The 15,616-nt window shown below is 39.3% G+C and overlaps 1 protein-coding gene across 1 annotated transcript in view; it reads left to right on the top strand.

The window, feature by feature from the left end:
* The window catches only part of KIF26B (kinesin family member 26B), a 276,855-nt gene that overhangs the window by 157,560 nt on the left and 103,679 nt on the right, over positions 1-15,616 (top strand). The window contains exon 5 of the mRNA XM_039698003.1: positions 13,497-13,680. Coding sequence (XP_039553937.1) covers positions 13,497-13,680 — 184 coding nt within the window. The remainder of the gene's footprint in view (positions 1-13,496; positions 13,681-15,616) is intronic.

The raw sequence follows: 15,616 nt of genomic DNA, 5'->3' as shown, positions 1-15,616 counted from the left end.
TGGCTGCTCCTCCAGCCAGCTTTCCTGGGAGCCTCCTAAGAATCATATTGATGAGCTCCACGCATGAGCTGGTTGCCTTTTCTTCTAACTTTAGGGCTTTCTGTCGTCTCCTTCTTCAAGAGAATGAATATTTTGTGCTTCTTTTTCTTTCAGCAGCAATAGAGGGCATACATCATGGTATTGGATTCAGACCTCAGACAGGAATTGCTTTTATAATTTGGAAAATGCCTGTTGCTGAAATTTGTCCAGCCCCTTAAGTTCCTGTTAGTCTCAGTAGGAGCTAAAGGCATGCATCACATACCCCAGGAGATGCCTGGGTCCTTGCAAAATTGCACTTGCAGAGGAAATTTATTATACATTCAGAAACAAGTGACCCAAGCTTGGCCTCAGTGAGCTTTGGAGCACGATTGTATCTCCAGAGAGTCATTGAAACTGCCCCTTATGTTATTTATTTGAATTTAATGTGATCAGAATGTGTCTCCTTGCAGTGTTAGATGTGTGAAATACAACCATGCAGAAAGGTCCCACACATACTCTGTTTCTCCTGGTACTGTGTCACACACTCCATGGGTCTTCCTTCCAAAACATATCTTTGTTTTCAGAGACAGGTATCTAGAACAGAAAATAAATCCAAGAGGTAGTATAAATGCTCTCTAGCTGGAGGAACAGAGTAGCAAATGAAAGTCTAAGTTGGTGCAGTGGGCAGGAGCTAATCATAAATTACTGTAACATCACCCCTGTGTGGGCATTGAACTGTTGGTGATGAGTTGAATGCTTTTCATCTGCCTGCTGTGTTTCTGATAGTACCTGTTTAAATGGATGGATGTAACCAGACAAAGAAAAAAACAGGTAACACAACAGATGGAAAATAGCTACAAGAGAACATAATAAAATGAAGGAAAAAGAAAGTCAGTGATATTGATGACTGAAAGGGAGAGATCGGTGGCCAGTGGCTTTATCTGGTGCAGAGTTGTGATGTCCCAGCTCAAATGTGAAGCACTGTGATGGTGTGGGTGTTGATCTGTGCAGGGAAAGTGAACTTGGATTGCATGTGTGTGCTCATATATATACAGAGCAACGATTTGTGTTATGGGGCATATTTCTTCTTGCCAAAATAATTGTATCAGTAGAGCTGCTCTTGAGTAAATGCAAATTTATCATTAGGTAGTACTTCACATTGTATTCCCTTATTCCCCATGATGTTTAGGAGTAAACTGACCAGAATAAATGCTTTCACACTAAGAAAGCCATTTGCTGTAACCATACTGTTGAAATTACAGTGGGATAACTTATGTTTACACAGTGGTAAAAAAATGTGCATTTATGTGGCTTGTCTGTCTATCAGCTTTGCAGTGCTTTTGCATGGTGGACACACAGTGTATGCCTATGGCTTTCCCACTGAAGTACTGTATCAAGGAAAATAATAAAGTTTATGTTAGAAATCTATTATGTCTTGTGGTATAAAAAGGTGTTGTTATCAGCTACTTCAAGCTAAAGTACTTTAAACCCATCTTGCTCCCCAATATTTGTGTCTTCTGGGTTGTAACATTCATTCTTGAATGACTGCTTGAATGAGGCTACTTCAGTGATGCCCACAGCTTATGTGATATTGCAAGTGGATAAAACAGAAGATTTACTAAAAATGACCTTTTGCATGACCTTGTGTGTGGCTGTTTACAAAACTGTGCAGAGCCCCACTCTTTACTTCGAGTCTAATGGGTCCTGTTAAAGGACTGGTGTTAAACTCTGTGGATCAGTGAGAGGGTTCAGGGGGAGATTTTTGGTTGTGAGAAATCAAAGTGCTATGAAATCAAAGGGCTATGATATACTGATATGTGCAAAAAGCCTTTTAGAGAGGGCTGATTACAAGCTGCATTTGCTGGGTACTAGGTCACAGAAGAATCAGGGTGGGAACATAAGGGAACAGTCTCCTTGAGGCTCAGAGAATGCTGCACAGGTTTGTTACGAGCCCAGGAGGCCTAAAGTGATAAAGCTAGGCAGCTTGAATAAGTCCCAAAGGGATCAATATCTTTCAGATTGAATTAAATTTTCATTTTGTTCTGAAGCTTCAACAGGAATATGTTTCACTGTGAAGGAGCTGGAGAATTCTCTAATTCAAAGAGGCAACCCCAGACATGCCAGATCAGTTGGTCAGCTTAATTTTAACTACACTACACAGTCAATAAGACTTCCACCCTCTCTTGTTTAAATCAGCTAAAAGCATTTCAACTGAGAGCAGAATCTTGTGATGTTGGAAATGAAATTCTGAGTTTTATTTTCGGGCCAGTTTAGGTTATTTAAAATGCCCAATATGCCAAATGTGTGAGTGTGAGCAAATTTCCAGAATGGAAAATAATGACTTATCTTTCTGCAAATGCAGGGTGAGGGAGCATTTGGCCTGCTTGTGCCTTGCAGCAGGTGGCTGTAGTAGGGCAAAAGAAACAGATTAATCTCTCTGTTGTCATTTGCTCTGGAAAGCAAAGTACATTCAAATTTTTTCTGTATGCATAAAGAGCTTTCTTATTCTCCTGTCTTCTGTCTGGTATAAAAGAAATACAGTGAGAAATACAGTTTGTGTCTTATTCTTAGAGGGCCCATGTACATTTTAAGAGTCAAAAGATTTTTCTGGGTGGTGTTACCCCTTGTATTTGTAATATCTACCATGGACCCAGGAGACTCAGAGACTGCAGTCCCTTTGGTGTCATAGAAGAGCAGACAAGATCCTTGCTAATTCCTGTGATATCCCTCCCCCCTGCATGCCTCACTCTCAGCTGTATTTCAGCAATATTGAACAGGAGTTACTGGCACTGGATTCAGGTGGAACAGAGCTGCAAATATTGGTGCTAGTAACAAATCATGAAAAAGACTGAGATCCAAGTAAAACCAAACAGCAAATGCATTTTCCTGCCTTTTTTATACAAGACAGGATGAGTTTAGAGAAACATTTTTGAATAAAAATTTTGAGCTGTTTTTAAATATCTTATTTTCCATTTCTTGAGGTATTTTCAAAAATTTGCTTTTGCTGAGAAACAAACTTTTTCAGTGTATCAGTTTGTCCAACTATCTGAGAAGTGTCCTCAGAACTGAAAATTAATTTGCTTTCACTGAAATTTGAACAGGTAATAAGCAGAAAGCTTCAGATTGAAGGTTTTACAAGCAATAAATTCTGCTTTTCTTTTTTTCTGATGGTGCTTGTGCCACACATCTGTACAGTTCAATTCTTCCTGGCAATGCCTTACTACTCTGTGTGGTGTATTAATTTAATGGGTTTTTTGAATTTCACTTTACTGGAAATAGAAAAAAAAGAACAAAAGGTTTGTTTTAAAAATATCAGCAATTGCCAAGACTAATAATGTTTTCCAGTTTCATAATTTTTCATAATCATTCTGCAGCATGATTAAAGTAGGTTAAATATTAAGGTCAGCTCCCAATGGAGGTGGAGTCCAAGCCAGCAGCATGCTGAGCATTCCTGCAAGAGGCTGGGCACATGGGACTTCCCCTGCAAATGGTAGGATATAAGGACATTTAGTGCCTGAGTCTTCAGTAGGTAGAGAAAGTCTTATCACAAAACATTGAAGGTGATGTGGGTCAAATTAATGTCAATTTTTTTCTCAGCAAGAAATGTGGATTTCATTCAAGCTTAATTCATCAGCTTCTGCTGATTAGCTAATGTCCTGCCAGAAAATCAAGAAGTTTTTTAATCTGTTTTGGTTACAGCCTTGCAAAAAAAAAGTAGCTATTACCTTTTTTCAGTTTGGAATTTTAGTTTGACATTTCTCCATTTATATTTAGATTAATAGTCTAACAATTGAAGCTTTAATTTTGAATTTCATAAATTTCTGAGACTGATCCCATGTGATTATGTTGAAAATTTTCAGAGAAAGTACATTCTGAAAGAAAAAATACAGATTTGCATTAACTTTTCTTTCATAACATCAATGGATCATGGAGGCTGGAGGGCACCTCAGGATTTTTCTACCAACTTCCTGCTCAGCTCTGAGATCAGACACATTGCCCAGGCCTTTATGTATTTCGGTCTTAAACTTCCCCAAGCACAAAAACTTCACTGTCTTGCTTAGCTGCCCTCAGGGTGAAAAAGCTTTTCCTTATAATGTGTCCAAACTCCTCTGGCTTCAACATATGCCCACTAGCCCTTGTCCTCCTTCTGCACCCTGGTGTGGAGCACAAGTCCATCATCTACCCAGATGTGGATGCCAAGGTAGCCTCCTTGGAGGTACTGGTGGGGATGCAGTTAGGCACCTCCAAAACCACCAGAACTATTTGTGTGAATCTTCTTAGAAAATCTAGATTAATGTAATTCTTGCTTCCCACCATTCATGAATTTCTTTGTGCTTCCGCCTGTTTCTAGGAAGGTGGGGATCATAAAATTTCTTTTGTTTTGTCTGCTTTGTTTATAAGCTGTTGGGACTGGACTGATTTTAGTCTGCTAAGAGGAGGACCTCAGATTTGTACCGTAGCATGTTATTTTTGGTAACTCTTGTAGTCTCCAGTAGCTGGAAACAACTTGTATCAAAGAATTATCACTATCTCATGGTAGGGGCTTAAATAAGTACAAGGCAAAACTAACAGGAACTCTTAGAGGAAATATTTTTTTACTACAACAGGAAATGGCTTGTCAGAGCTGGGCTTAAGTGCATTGAGTTTCAATGCATCTGCGTTGTCAGAATAGTTTACCATTTGTATGCTGGTGTTATTTTAAATGTGCTGACCTCAAAAATATTGATGAGGCAAAACTCCCTGTAAAACATACCTGCCTTTTAACCTTTTTATGGTTCTGCCAACCGGAAAGTTAAACAATGACAAAATGGACTGTGAATCTGTGTGCTGGCTGCTTTTTCTCCTGGTGTTATGAGAGGTTTTTGCTGAATGGGACAGATATGAAACAGAATAGCTTTCTGCACAGTATGTGGTCAGGCTTTAGCATTTAAGGTAATAGAATAACTGTAATTGTGTAAGCTCCATAAAACTTGCAGCTAAAGAATTTTCTTTATGTGATTTTGAGCACTGTTATTAAATGGCCAGTGGTTTGTGGGCCCCACATTGCAAAGTTCCTGTTAGTAATGTTTTTGAGCTGTCATGACTGCTCATGAGGAGAGCCAGTTGGGGCTGACTAACCAGGAGCCCAGTCCAATGGTTTGGCATTTCTTGTGTTAGCTCAGACAGGGAAAATCTGCCAGCTTACTTTGGGAACTTTCACGAGAAGGCAGTGTATCTGTACATCTATACCTTTAATATTTTACAGTTAACAACTGTAAGTCCTGTGCATACCAGAAGGTTGTACACAATAACACTACAAGGATCAAACAGTGCACATCTCCTTCCTTAGTACTTGGTGGCAATGCTGGCACCTTGCAAAATAAATTGTCAATATAAAAAGGCAATACTCCTTAACACCCAAAGGCTGAGCTGGATGGAGCCTATTTCTGACCTTTCCTTGAAAGATACTAGAGCCCTTGCCCTCAGCTCTGTGTGACTGAAATAAAGGCTACTCTGGTCTGAAAATGGGTTGTCAAGTAATCATGGTGGTAAGTGATAAAGATATTTGAATTAATTTGAGTTACAGTAAATATACCTGGGGTTTTTCCTGTATTAAACTAGTGCTAAACATCTTATTTTTATTTTATCCAAGTATAATGGGTCAGCTAGCTTCATGCATTAAGCATGCAGTGACACATACCCAATTGATCCTCAGAGCTTCTCAAGAAAAGGATAATATGAGCACTGTCATCTGTCTGACTACCAATTTTTGTTAAACCTTTTCTCATTGAGAAAAATAAACTAGATTAATAGTAGAAACAACCTTTACCCACTCTTTAAAAAAATTGACTAGTTATTTCTTTTTGTTGTTTGATTGCTTAGCATTTTTTTCATATGGTTGGGTTCTTCTTCTGGTTGCCAAAATAATTCTCTTTTTTTTCTTTAAAAATGTAGGTTGATTATGTGTGTCTGCAGTCAATAGCACAGCAGAAAAGGTGAATCTGGTAATTTTTGCTATGTATGTGACCACTACCTTGGTTGGTAATGCTTGAAATTCAGGAACCAGACTAAGAAGAGAAGAGAATAAGGAAAAAAGAAATCAAAGTAATCAGACATGATCTTTCTCTAAGTGTATTGAGATATTGAGTCAAGACATAGTTTTCTTAATAGGTACTTGTAGAAACTCCAAATGTGAGGGTTCATTTGAGTTGTTACGCTTTTTGTCAACATTACTTTATGCATGAGTGCTAATGAATGATTCTGTTGCCAAAGGCAGAAAGACATCTGTCACCAAAACAGAGTTTTCCAGGAACTTAGAAATTAGAAAAAAAGATCTCTGCTGGAATACTATGCTATCTGGTGCAGAGAATGTTGTGCATCAAACAGGAATGACATGAGAAGGGATTTGTTTTCAGATCTTGTCATAGCTTTCTCTGAAATGGGGAGTTTCCCCTCAAATAACAGCTGTGTAGAGTATGAGTCCTCTGTCCCACAGTACAGTTGTGTAGAACTTTGAGCTTCTCATTAAGTTATTGGTCTGCAAGCATATTCCTCATCTTTGTTTTGGTGCAGTCCTGGAGCAGCTCTGTTGCCAGTGAATTTACTCAGCTTTGAAGCTGATATAAGAGTGTGACCGTGCTGTTAATTTCACAGAGTTTTCCTGTGTGCCTCAGCTTTTACAAGACCTATCCTGAATAAAGTCTGAAGTCCTATTTTGACTCCTCTTGTATTAAATAAGTTAAAAATAATGAGGTCTTGGCAGTTACAGTACAGTTCCAGGGGAGAGTGCAGTCACTAAAGCACTGTGGCCAAAATATCTGAACTGCCACCCAAGATGTGAAAGATTATAGCCTGGGACAGTTTTATTGTTGCTATGAAATTGAATGCATGCATAAAAATAAAGAGAACAATAAGGGGCAAGTGTTTACAGGGCATTAGAGACTTGTTTATTATACCTTCTACAGAATAAGCAGAAAGCTCAAATTATCTCCAGATTTTAAAGGCATTGTAAAATAATTGAACACAAATACAAAGAATCTTACTGGAACTACAAATCCTGAAAATGTTCCTCTGAGGATTTTTATTTCATTCCTCACATATCTTACTAGGCTGCAACACCACAGCCCTGGGTTTGGCCACCCTGAGAATTAAAGTGGAATAAAGTTGTTCTGATTCTTGTTTATAGCTGGTAGCTTCCTGTTGGAAGGCAGGGAAGGAGGACTGAGAAGGGACATGGCAAGCCAGCTGCAAGATTTATCACTCTGTCTTTTTGCTCTCACTCTGGGTGAGAAAAACTGTTCCATGTAGAGAGATGAGGAAAAGCTCCTGGAGGCTGTTCTTGCTTCTTGAACAAGCTTCCCAGGTGGTACCCCAGGATCACAGCAGATGGTGGAGGGGTGGCAGAGCAAGCTGTTAGCTTGGAGGCTAAACATCCTCTAGAGCATCTTTCTGCTCTTTGCTTCAGGAGGTGCAAGGTAAGGCATGGCACAGAGGAAGCCACGGCTCCCGGCCAATTCTTTGCCCTCCAGATAGAAATATGAGATTTATGCGAAACCGCATTTCATACCACATGCCTCAGATTTTAAGGTTGGGAAAGACTTTGCCATAGTAATTCAGGCATATTACCATGCCAAATAAGTATGATTTAAAGCACCCTTGGCACAAGCCCATTTAGGAGGTTAAAGCAGTAGCAGCCAAGCCAAAATAAATTTGAGGAAAGAAGCAAGAGAGGGAAAGGAAGTATGCAGACAGGGCAGTGGCAGGTGTGGGGTCTCCCCTTTTGGCAGTAATAGGTCAACCTGGCTTTATGTCACCTTACCGAGCCTGCATCACCTATGCAGGTGAATGGAAGAAATAGAATCAATTTTGGTGAAAATTCAGAGAGGGTAGGTTAAATCCCTATAATCAGAAAATGTACACTCTGTCCAGTTTGTATGGGCAGCATAAAAGTGATATAATTCAGTAATGAAAGATTCTGGATGAAACACTGTTTAGTGACCCTGCATGACTGAAAATCAAGACTGGCTTTTTCTCACAGAAGAGGAATCTGCATGGTCGCAAGTTTTCTGTATCCCATTAGTTTTTACCTTCCAGCTACATGAGGACTTTTATATGATATGATGACACATTTAATATAAACATATTTACCCAAAGCAGAAAACACACTTGTAAACCATGCTGGCAAACATTTGAGTTGGAAATAATCAAAACTAATGGCAGGATTCCAGGATGCCTTTGTTTGGCATTCCATCAGTGTTATGGTTTAACCCCAGCCAGCAGCCAAACCCCAAGCAGCCACTTGCTCTCTCCCCCACCAGTGGGACTGGGAAGAGAATAGGAAGGGTAAAAGTGAGAAGATTTGTCTTTATCTTTGAGATAAAGACAGTTTAACAGTGAAACCAAAAGCCACACACACAGGCAAAGCAAAACAAGGAGGTAATTCAGTTGTTCCCATGGGCAGGCAGGTGTTCAGCCATCTCCTGGAGAGCAGGGCCCCATCACATGTAATGGTCACTTGGGAAGACAAACACCAGCATTCTGAACATTCCACCTCTTCCTTCTTCTTCCCCCCACTTTATATCCTGAGTATGATGCCATATGGTCTGGAATATTCCTTTGGTTATTTGGGGTCACCTGTCCCAGCTGTGTCCCCTCCCAGCCTCCCATACACCCTCAACCTCCTCACCAGTGTGGGTGGCTGTAGGAAAAGCAGCAAAGGCTTTGGGTCTGTGTAAGCCCTGCTCAACAATAACAAAAACAGCTCTGTATTATCTTCACTGTGTTCAGTACAAACCCAAAAACAGCCTCACACCAGCCTCTGGGAGAAAATTAACTCTACCCCAGCTGAAACCAGCACAGGCAGTTAACTAAAACACTACACGGATTATGTTGTACTTTGTAGGTGACAGTCAAAAACTTCTGCTTTTTTTCTACAGGAGGAATTATGTCTTGGGTTAAAAAAGGAATAAAAAAGAGAACATCAATACACCTGTTGTTTTGAGGGTGTGGCTGGCTAAAGGTGTCTTTCACTTATAGGGGCTCAACCTGAGACCACAGGATACGAATGTTTCATGCTGAGTAACCGAGACTGCTGATCACAGATATACAGGTCTATTGTATAATGGGTGATATAGATTCACAAATACACTTAGGGAGTTGGCTCAAAGACTGATTTCCAAATGAAATCCCATCTCCTTTCCCACATACAATAAGATACAGCAGGCAAGGCGGTTTTGGGTAAATAAAGGTAGTGTTTTAATTCTAGGGAAGGTCATTAACCTACTTTGGGCTTGTCAAATCTAGTGTCAAATCAAGGCTCTGGTAAGCCATCCCTTGCACAAATAAAGTTCATACCTTACTCCTTGCATGGTGTACCCAGCCAAGAATATTTTTATTATAAAATGGAATGTATATTTCCAAGTAAAGAAGAAAAATAGATTTTTAGTTCAAATTAGAATTGTAAATATTTACAATTAATTAATAGATGGCTGTTTAGCATCCACGCCTTGTGAGTGCTCTGTGGAAAAGAGGATATGAAAAATTTCAGTTCCTATTTTGACAAAGAAACTGACATGCCAGCTCAGTAGCCTCTATGATAGAATTTTGTTTCCAAGGACAATAAGTGCTGGATGCATTTTAGTGTAGTATGAACATCCATTAAGGAATAAATAAATTATAGAGATACACACCTAAGGAAATCTCTTCAGATGTCACTGATGATGGAGTGTGCCAGTCAGTGTTACTTATCAGTGATCTTTGCTGACACAAGTGGGAATAATATTTTAGGTATCCACTTAATGTTCCATCACCTTCTGAATCTAATGAACCTAGTGGGCCTACTGACCTTGTTTGACAGTCCTAAAATTGTAACTTTGTCTTGGATAATGTGTTGCTGAAAAAAAAATAAATTACTTTATCAAGCTGAACAAGCATCCCTTTAATTTTATTAGCATTAATTTAGAAGCCTGGGTTTGAAAATCCCAGCCTGCTTGTAAAGTTATATGGGGGAAAAAAAATAAATCACCATTTCTGCATAGGTGGGGTATGAAAACTATTCTGACTGTCCAAAGATATACATAATTAAAGTTTTGTTTTAAAAAACAAAATTCAGAGAATATCCTTTCAAGAAATTATCTCAGTCTTTGCTATGGATCAGGTGGACTTTCAAAGCAGTTCCCTTTTCCTGCCAGGGCAATGCATTAGTTTTATTTGGATTGAACTTTAATCAGCTTTCTAATGTCCCTCCTGCAATTTCAACTCCTGATCTTGTGATTATTTCCTCTGCCAGAAATCTTGTAAGCCTTCAAAAAGTCTCCAGCTGCTTGTTTGCATCAGGACTCTCAGGAAAGAAATAGTCCAAATTATCTGAAGGCGTTAATCCAAAGTATATTAGCTAAACTGGATTAAATATGCATTCATTTGGAAGGTAATTCAGTAAAATGACATTAAAGACAGTTCTGTTGTGAATGAGTATGCTCACACAGTGGTCTAATGCAGTTTAAATTATGCCCTTCGAAAATTGAATTTGGATCAAGTTCCTTGTGTGTCTCTGTGGACACAATCCCTACCACAGCCATACCACACACAGTGGGGAAGTGGTTTGCAAGGCACTGGAGCCCCCTGCACACCCCTGCATATTCCACAGCTGATATCACTTGGCTCAAGTGGGAGCTAATACAACCTGGAGTGTGATCAGCTTATTGTCAGTACATAAAGCCATGCTGCCATCACTGCCATCACCATTACTGCAGCACTATGCAGAGTCTCAAGTGGAAATCAGAGCCCTATTATTCTAGATATTAAATGAAAGAAATAAAATAGCTGGCTTCTGTACAAAGAGCAGAGCCTAAAGAGCTGCTGGCAGAGCTGTGCAGGCTGTGAGCTGCACTGCCCTCAGGCCTCCCAGGGTCCAGCCTGGTGCTTTGCCTGAGGAGTCTGGTGGTCCAGAGAGGCTGCATGAGAGAGCCAGGCCTCTGACTTGCCTGGAAAGGTAAAATATGTGATTTTCTAACATCCTGTGCTAGATCACAGGGCCAAATCAGTATCAGCTGGCATGAGCAGCTGTGTTTGGAGCAATGCTAGCCACTCAGGCTGAAGGATTTTCCTTACTCAAATGTACTCACAAGAAAGCCACCCTTTACATATTTGTGTCATATTGCAGCCTACATGTGGTTATACTATCCTTCTCTTCCCAGTTAAATGCTCTGGGAATTACCAGATGCTTGTTGCCTTTTTCATCCCCTTCAAAATTCAGTCCAGTCTGATAGGGCTTGTAAATTATTCTCTAGCCTGCCATGCATTGATTTCTTCTACTTAGGGAAAACCAGAGAACCTCATGAAATTGTGAGAAATAGTTAATTGTTTTTCATATATTTTGCCAGTCACAGGCCAAAAAATATAAGGAAAATGCAGGTTATTCCATTTCTATGCAATCTCAAATGTTATAATTATCAAACTATTTTATAATTCCAAGATTTTGAAAAGACCAGGTACCTCCAACAATGTGTTTTCTTTAAGAAAATATTGGCAGTGTGCTTGGTTGGGTGAAGAAGTGGTTTGTATTACACTGTCAGCTTTGTAAAAAGAACAGCAAATTCTGGAGGAGCTTTTAGTGGCAAGAGGGATAATGGCTCTGTCAATCAATTCAGGAAACTGCTTTTAGGAAACATATTTACACCAGGGCACGAGTCAGTGAGACCAGATAGATGACCATAGTGGATGGAGCCACTTCCTATGTTTCAGGCTGGACTAATGAGCTTTTACACATGGGTAAAGCTTTCAGTATGTTTGACCAACACCTACATTTTCAGTTGTTGAACACAGAGTACAAGATTTCTCTTAAAATAATTTTATGGTGAAACTAAGAGGTACAGAAGATCTTGATTCAGCATGGACAACTTCATAAAAGTATTAGTGATGGACAGTGTGGATACTGGCATTATTGAATCGTCTCAAATAATGGAAATGTTGCAAGGAAAGGGAACAATGGCTTTGACCAACATGTTTTGAGTATGTTTTCTATGAAAAAGAATGTGTATGCTTAAATGAGAGGGACAGGTTATGAACTGCAGTCTTTAAGCCAGCATAAAGACAAAGGACAGGGAGGTGGTACAGAACCTTCTGAGTTCTAATTCTGTCTCTGGTCAGTAAAAATCTCCTAGTGTTTTTCTTTTATTGGAAACAAATTTATCTGTAAGTGCTTTGCACTTGTCATAGGTGCACACAGTGTACTTGAGATCAGCTGCCAAATGGCAGTGTCATCCAAGCAGTAATTTGTCCATGTGTCTGAGACACCTGATACAAACACAGGTTACTTACATAGTGAAATGTGTGCCTATGCACATGTGTGTGTATTCAGTCCTTCTTCTCTGACTCCTTTGGATAAAATGATGTCATTACTTTTGTTAAGTTTTGAGTTGGATAATATAAACTGATACCAGTACAGCTAAAGCTTCTTAAAAGTTAGAAGGATTTAGAATTATTGGTCTTGAGTGTCGCACACCAGCAAAGCAAGGAGAGCTACTGTCAGCACAGATTGCTTTTATACACATATATATTAAGTCCCAATTTGTCTGCCAAAGCAAACAAAATTGTTCTATCCATCTCTCCTTTGAGTTGGTACTCCTGCTGACCTGCTCTGTTTAAAGTGCTCTGTTTTGCAAAAGGGAAACCATGGGACAGCATGATTAATATTGATGTTATCCCTGGGCAGTGCAGGATGCAAAAGTGCTGGAACAAACCAGCTGCAAGAAAGACTTGAATGTTGCATTATCTCTCAAAATAAAACACTTTGCAAAAGAAAAATACTGAATGTTTCTGCTCCAGAAAAGCTTAGTTTTTAAATCAAATGTTATACAAAATTCAGCATTCTTATTTGAGAATTCTCTACTAATAAAAAGAGTCTTCACTGTTTCCCCTGCTAAGTGGTTAATGCAGCTGGAGTTTGTATGATTGTCTCCATCTCATCACAACCAGCAGTATTTTCATTGGTCAGCATTTGTTCAGCTTTTCGACTGGCTTATGTTTTAAGAGGTGATAAAAGTTTTGAACAGCTAGTGCAAGGCTTCTTACACCTCAGCAGAGTCACCTGAGCATTTATCACTAAATAACTCCAAGCACAAGTATTTATTTTCTAATCAGTGAGCTATGCATGAGACACAATTCTGTGTGAACCTTTCATAATTTTAAAACAGAAATTGCTGTATAGCTCATTGGTTTGGGTTTGGAGCTTTCTTGCAGGCTGAATTGTTTCAGCAGATAAAATAGTGACAGAGGCCTGATTGTGACCCTACGTAATGCAGACTCCAAATTTGGAGCAACTTTGTGGTTGATGGCATTAAAATAGTACTCAGGAGTGAAGAACAAGAATTATAAAACTATCTGGATCAATGAGGTCAAAACTGAGAGCCTACATAAATAGTAACCTGATAAATATCTTTGTTTGTTCTTGTTGATGAATTTGAGGTTGTTTCAGCTTACTGTTGTTATTTCTCCCACAGAGCTGCTCAGAAATTGAACCTGTCTTCCAAAAAGAAGAAGCACAGGCCTTCTGCATCATCTGTTCCTGAATCTCCTCTCTTCTCTACCTGCTTCAGCAGTATCCTTCAGACTTCCCCACCCCCTGCACCACCATGTTTGTTGAGGGCAGTCAGCAAAGTGAAAGACACTCCTGGTTTGGGCAAGGTAGGCCTTGCAAATATCACTAAAATAGTGATTTTCTTTGGGAGAAGATTTTATCCTTGTGAAAAACATTAAGGGAATTGGAAAACCATGACCTTTCTCCGTTGGTTTTGCTGTATCTGGTCCCTGAACACTCGTAAAAAGACCTAACAATTTGAGTTAACAAATGCAAGTGAATTTCTAATGATGTTAACACAGACAGACCTAGCTGTGCAGCAGTTACAACTTCAAAGCCCAGCTACACTAATGCACCTGCACTGGGACCACAGTGCTACTAGGTGGAGTTAATGTCCATTCTGCCAGGAGGCAATATCCATTCTGGGTTTCAGGAATAGTTGTCTCTGTGCTGTGTATAAACTGCATAGTGGTTGCTATGGTGTATTTTGTGTTCCTGATCCCTTTGCTTTCCAGACAGGTGTCTTGGCTGGACATCCTGTAATTTGCTTCTGGCTTATGTCTGCTGGCTTTCTGCCAGTACATTTACCTGTACAAAACCTATGTTTTTAATGATAAATTTATCCTTTTTTCTTCTGTAATGTTATTTTCTCCCATTCTGCATAATAATTTCCTCTTAAAATGCTGTTTAGGTGTACACTTATGTTGATATGATGGAGGAGGTGGGTATATAGTTTGCTGTTGCTTTGTAGTTTGTCTGAGTGGCCCTTCCCTTTTTCACTGTTACAAGTGGAGAGCCTGGCGTATTACATCTGGGAATATGAGCATGCACTTGCTGAGAAAAGCAGGTTGCTTTAATCAAGGTAGTTTCTTATGCAAGCATCTGTGCGTGTGGCTTTCCCATATTCCTTGAATACTAAGCAGTGACAATGAATCTGGTGAAAGTTTTTGTTTAGAAGAGAAATTGTAATGTATGATCTAGGACTGCTGAGAATAGGATGGGCTTCAGAACTTTCACTGCTGATTTTGGATACTTACTTATTTTATGCAATTCCAGGGTTTCCTTTCAGAGGACAATGGTATTACTTTCATGGCTGGTTTAATGCCTCTTTGAAACGAGATTTCCTACACCTGGGGCTTCCTTTCTTTTCTCTGGCTTCGTAGGTGGGAAGAAATGTAGAAATCTGTCATGATCTTATAAAACTTGAATAGGGATGGGTGTTCTGACTTTACTGGGGGAAAAAGGAGTAGATTTGAACTTGTTCCTTGTTATAAGAAGTTGCTACAGAATAGATTAGCAACATAAGCCATCCTCTCAGGAATCTTACTTTTCTGTGCTTGAAATGGGTTACATCTGAGTAAAAATTCCATTGAGTAATAATCAAGGGCATGTTCTTGGAAACAGGGGCTCATCTTCCATCTCGGACTGCATCAGCACTTTTCCTGATCATGATTTTCATATGTCCCACGGAAAGGATCTACAATCACCGAGACACCAACATAGTTCTGTCTAAACATTCTTTTCCTGATCATGATTTTCATATGTCCCATGGAACATAGTTCTGTCTAAACATTCCAAGCTGATTTGAGCCTTTCCTGTTTCTCTCACAACTGGTTTCCAGTGAAGAGGGCTTGGGAAGTAGTTTTGCAATATTCCCATAAAGACCTGTGATTTTCTTCTGCAAAACCATGTGTAAGAACAGGCTCCAGACTTTCTAGCTATGTAAGTAAAACTGAAATTTTGCAGCCCACATGATGAGGGAGAAATTTATTTTCACTTCAGACTTTCTGTCTTGAAACTATCAGAGTATATAAGTAGCTAAGAGGTTTTTAACGTATTGACACACGTGCGTCTTCAAAGCAGTAAATCAAATTAGGTTATTTCATATATTCATACTAGAGAAAAATAAATTTATTTCCATTTCTTTTCTGCATTTCCATTAGCAGAAATATGTCTAACCTGCAGTTTCTGGAAGCCAGTTTAATTTTTAACCTTTTTGCTTTCTTTTAGGAGTCACCTTATAATTATGACCTGAAGCTTGTA

Source organism: Passer montanus, unplaced genomic scaffold (assembly GCF_014805655.1).
Source record: "Passer montanus isolate IOZ18808 unplaced genomic scaffold, ASM1480565v1 scaffold12, whole genome shotgun sequence".
Lineage (NCBI taxonomy): Eukaryota > Metazoa > Chordata > Aves > Passeriformes > Passeridae > Passer > Passer montanus.
Note: the sequence above shows the minus strand (reverse complement) of the source record. Positions and strands in the feature narration are given on the sequence as shown.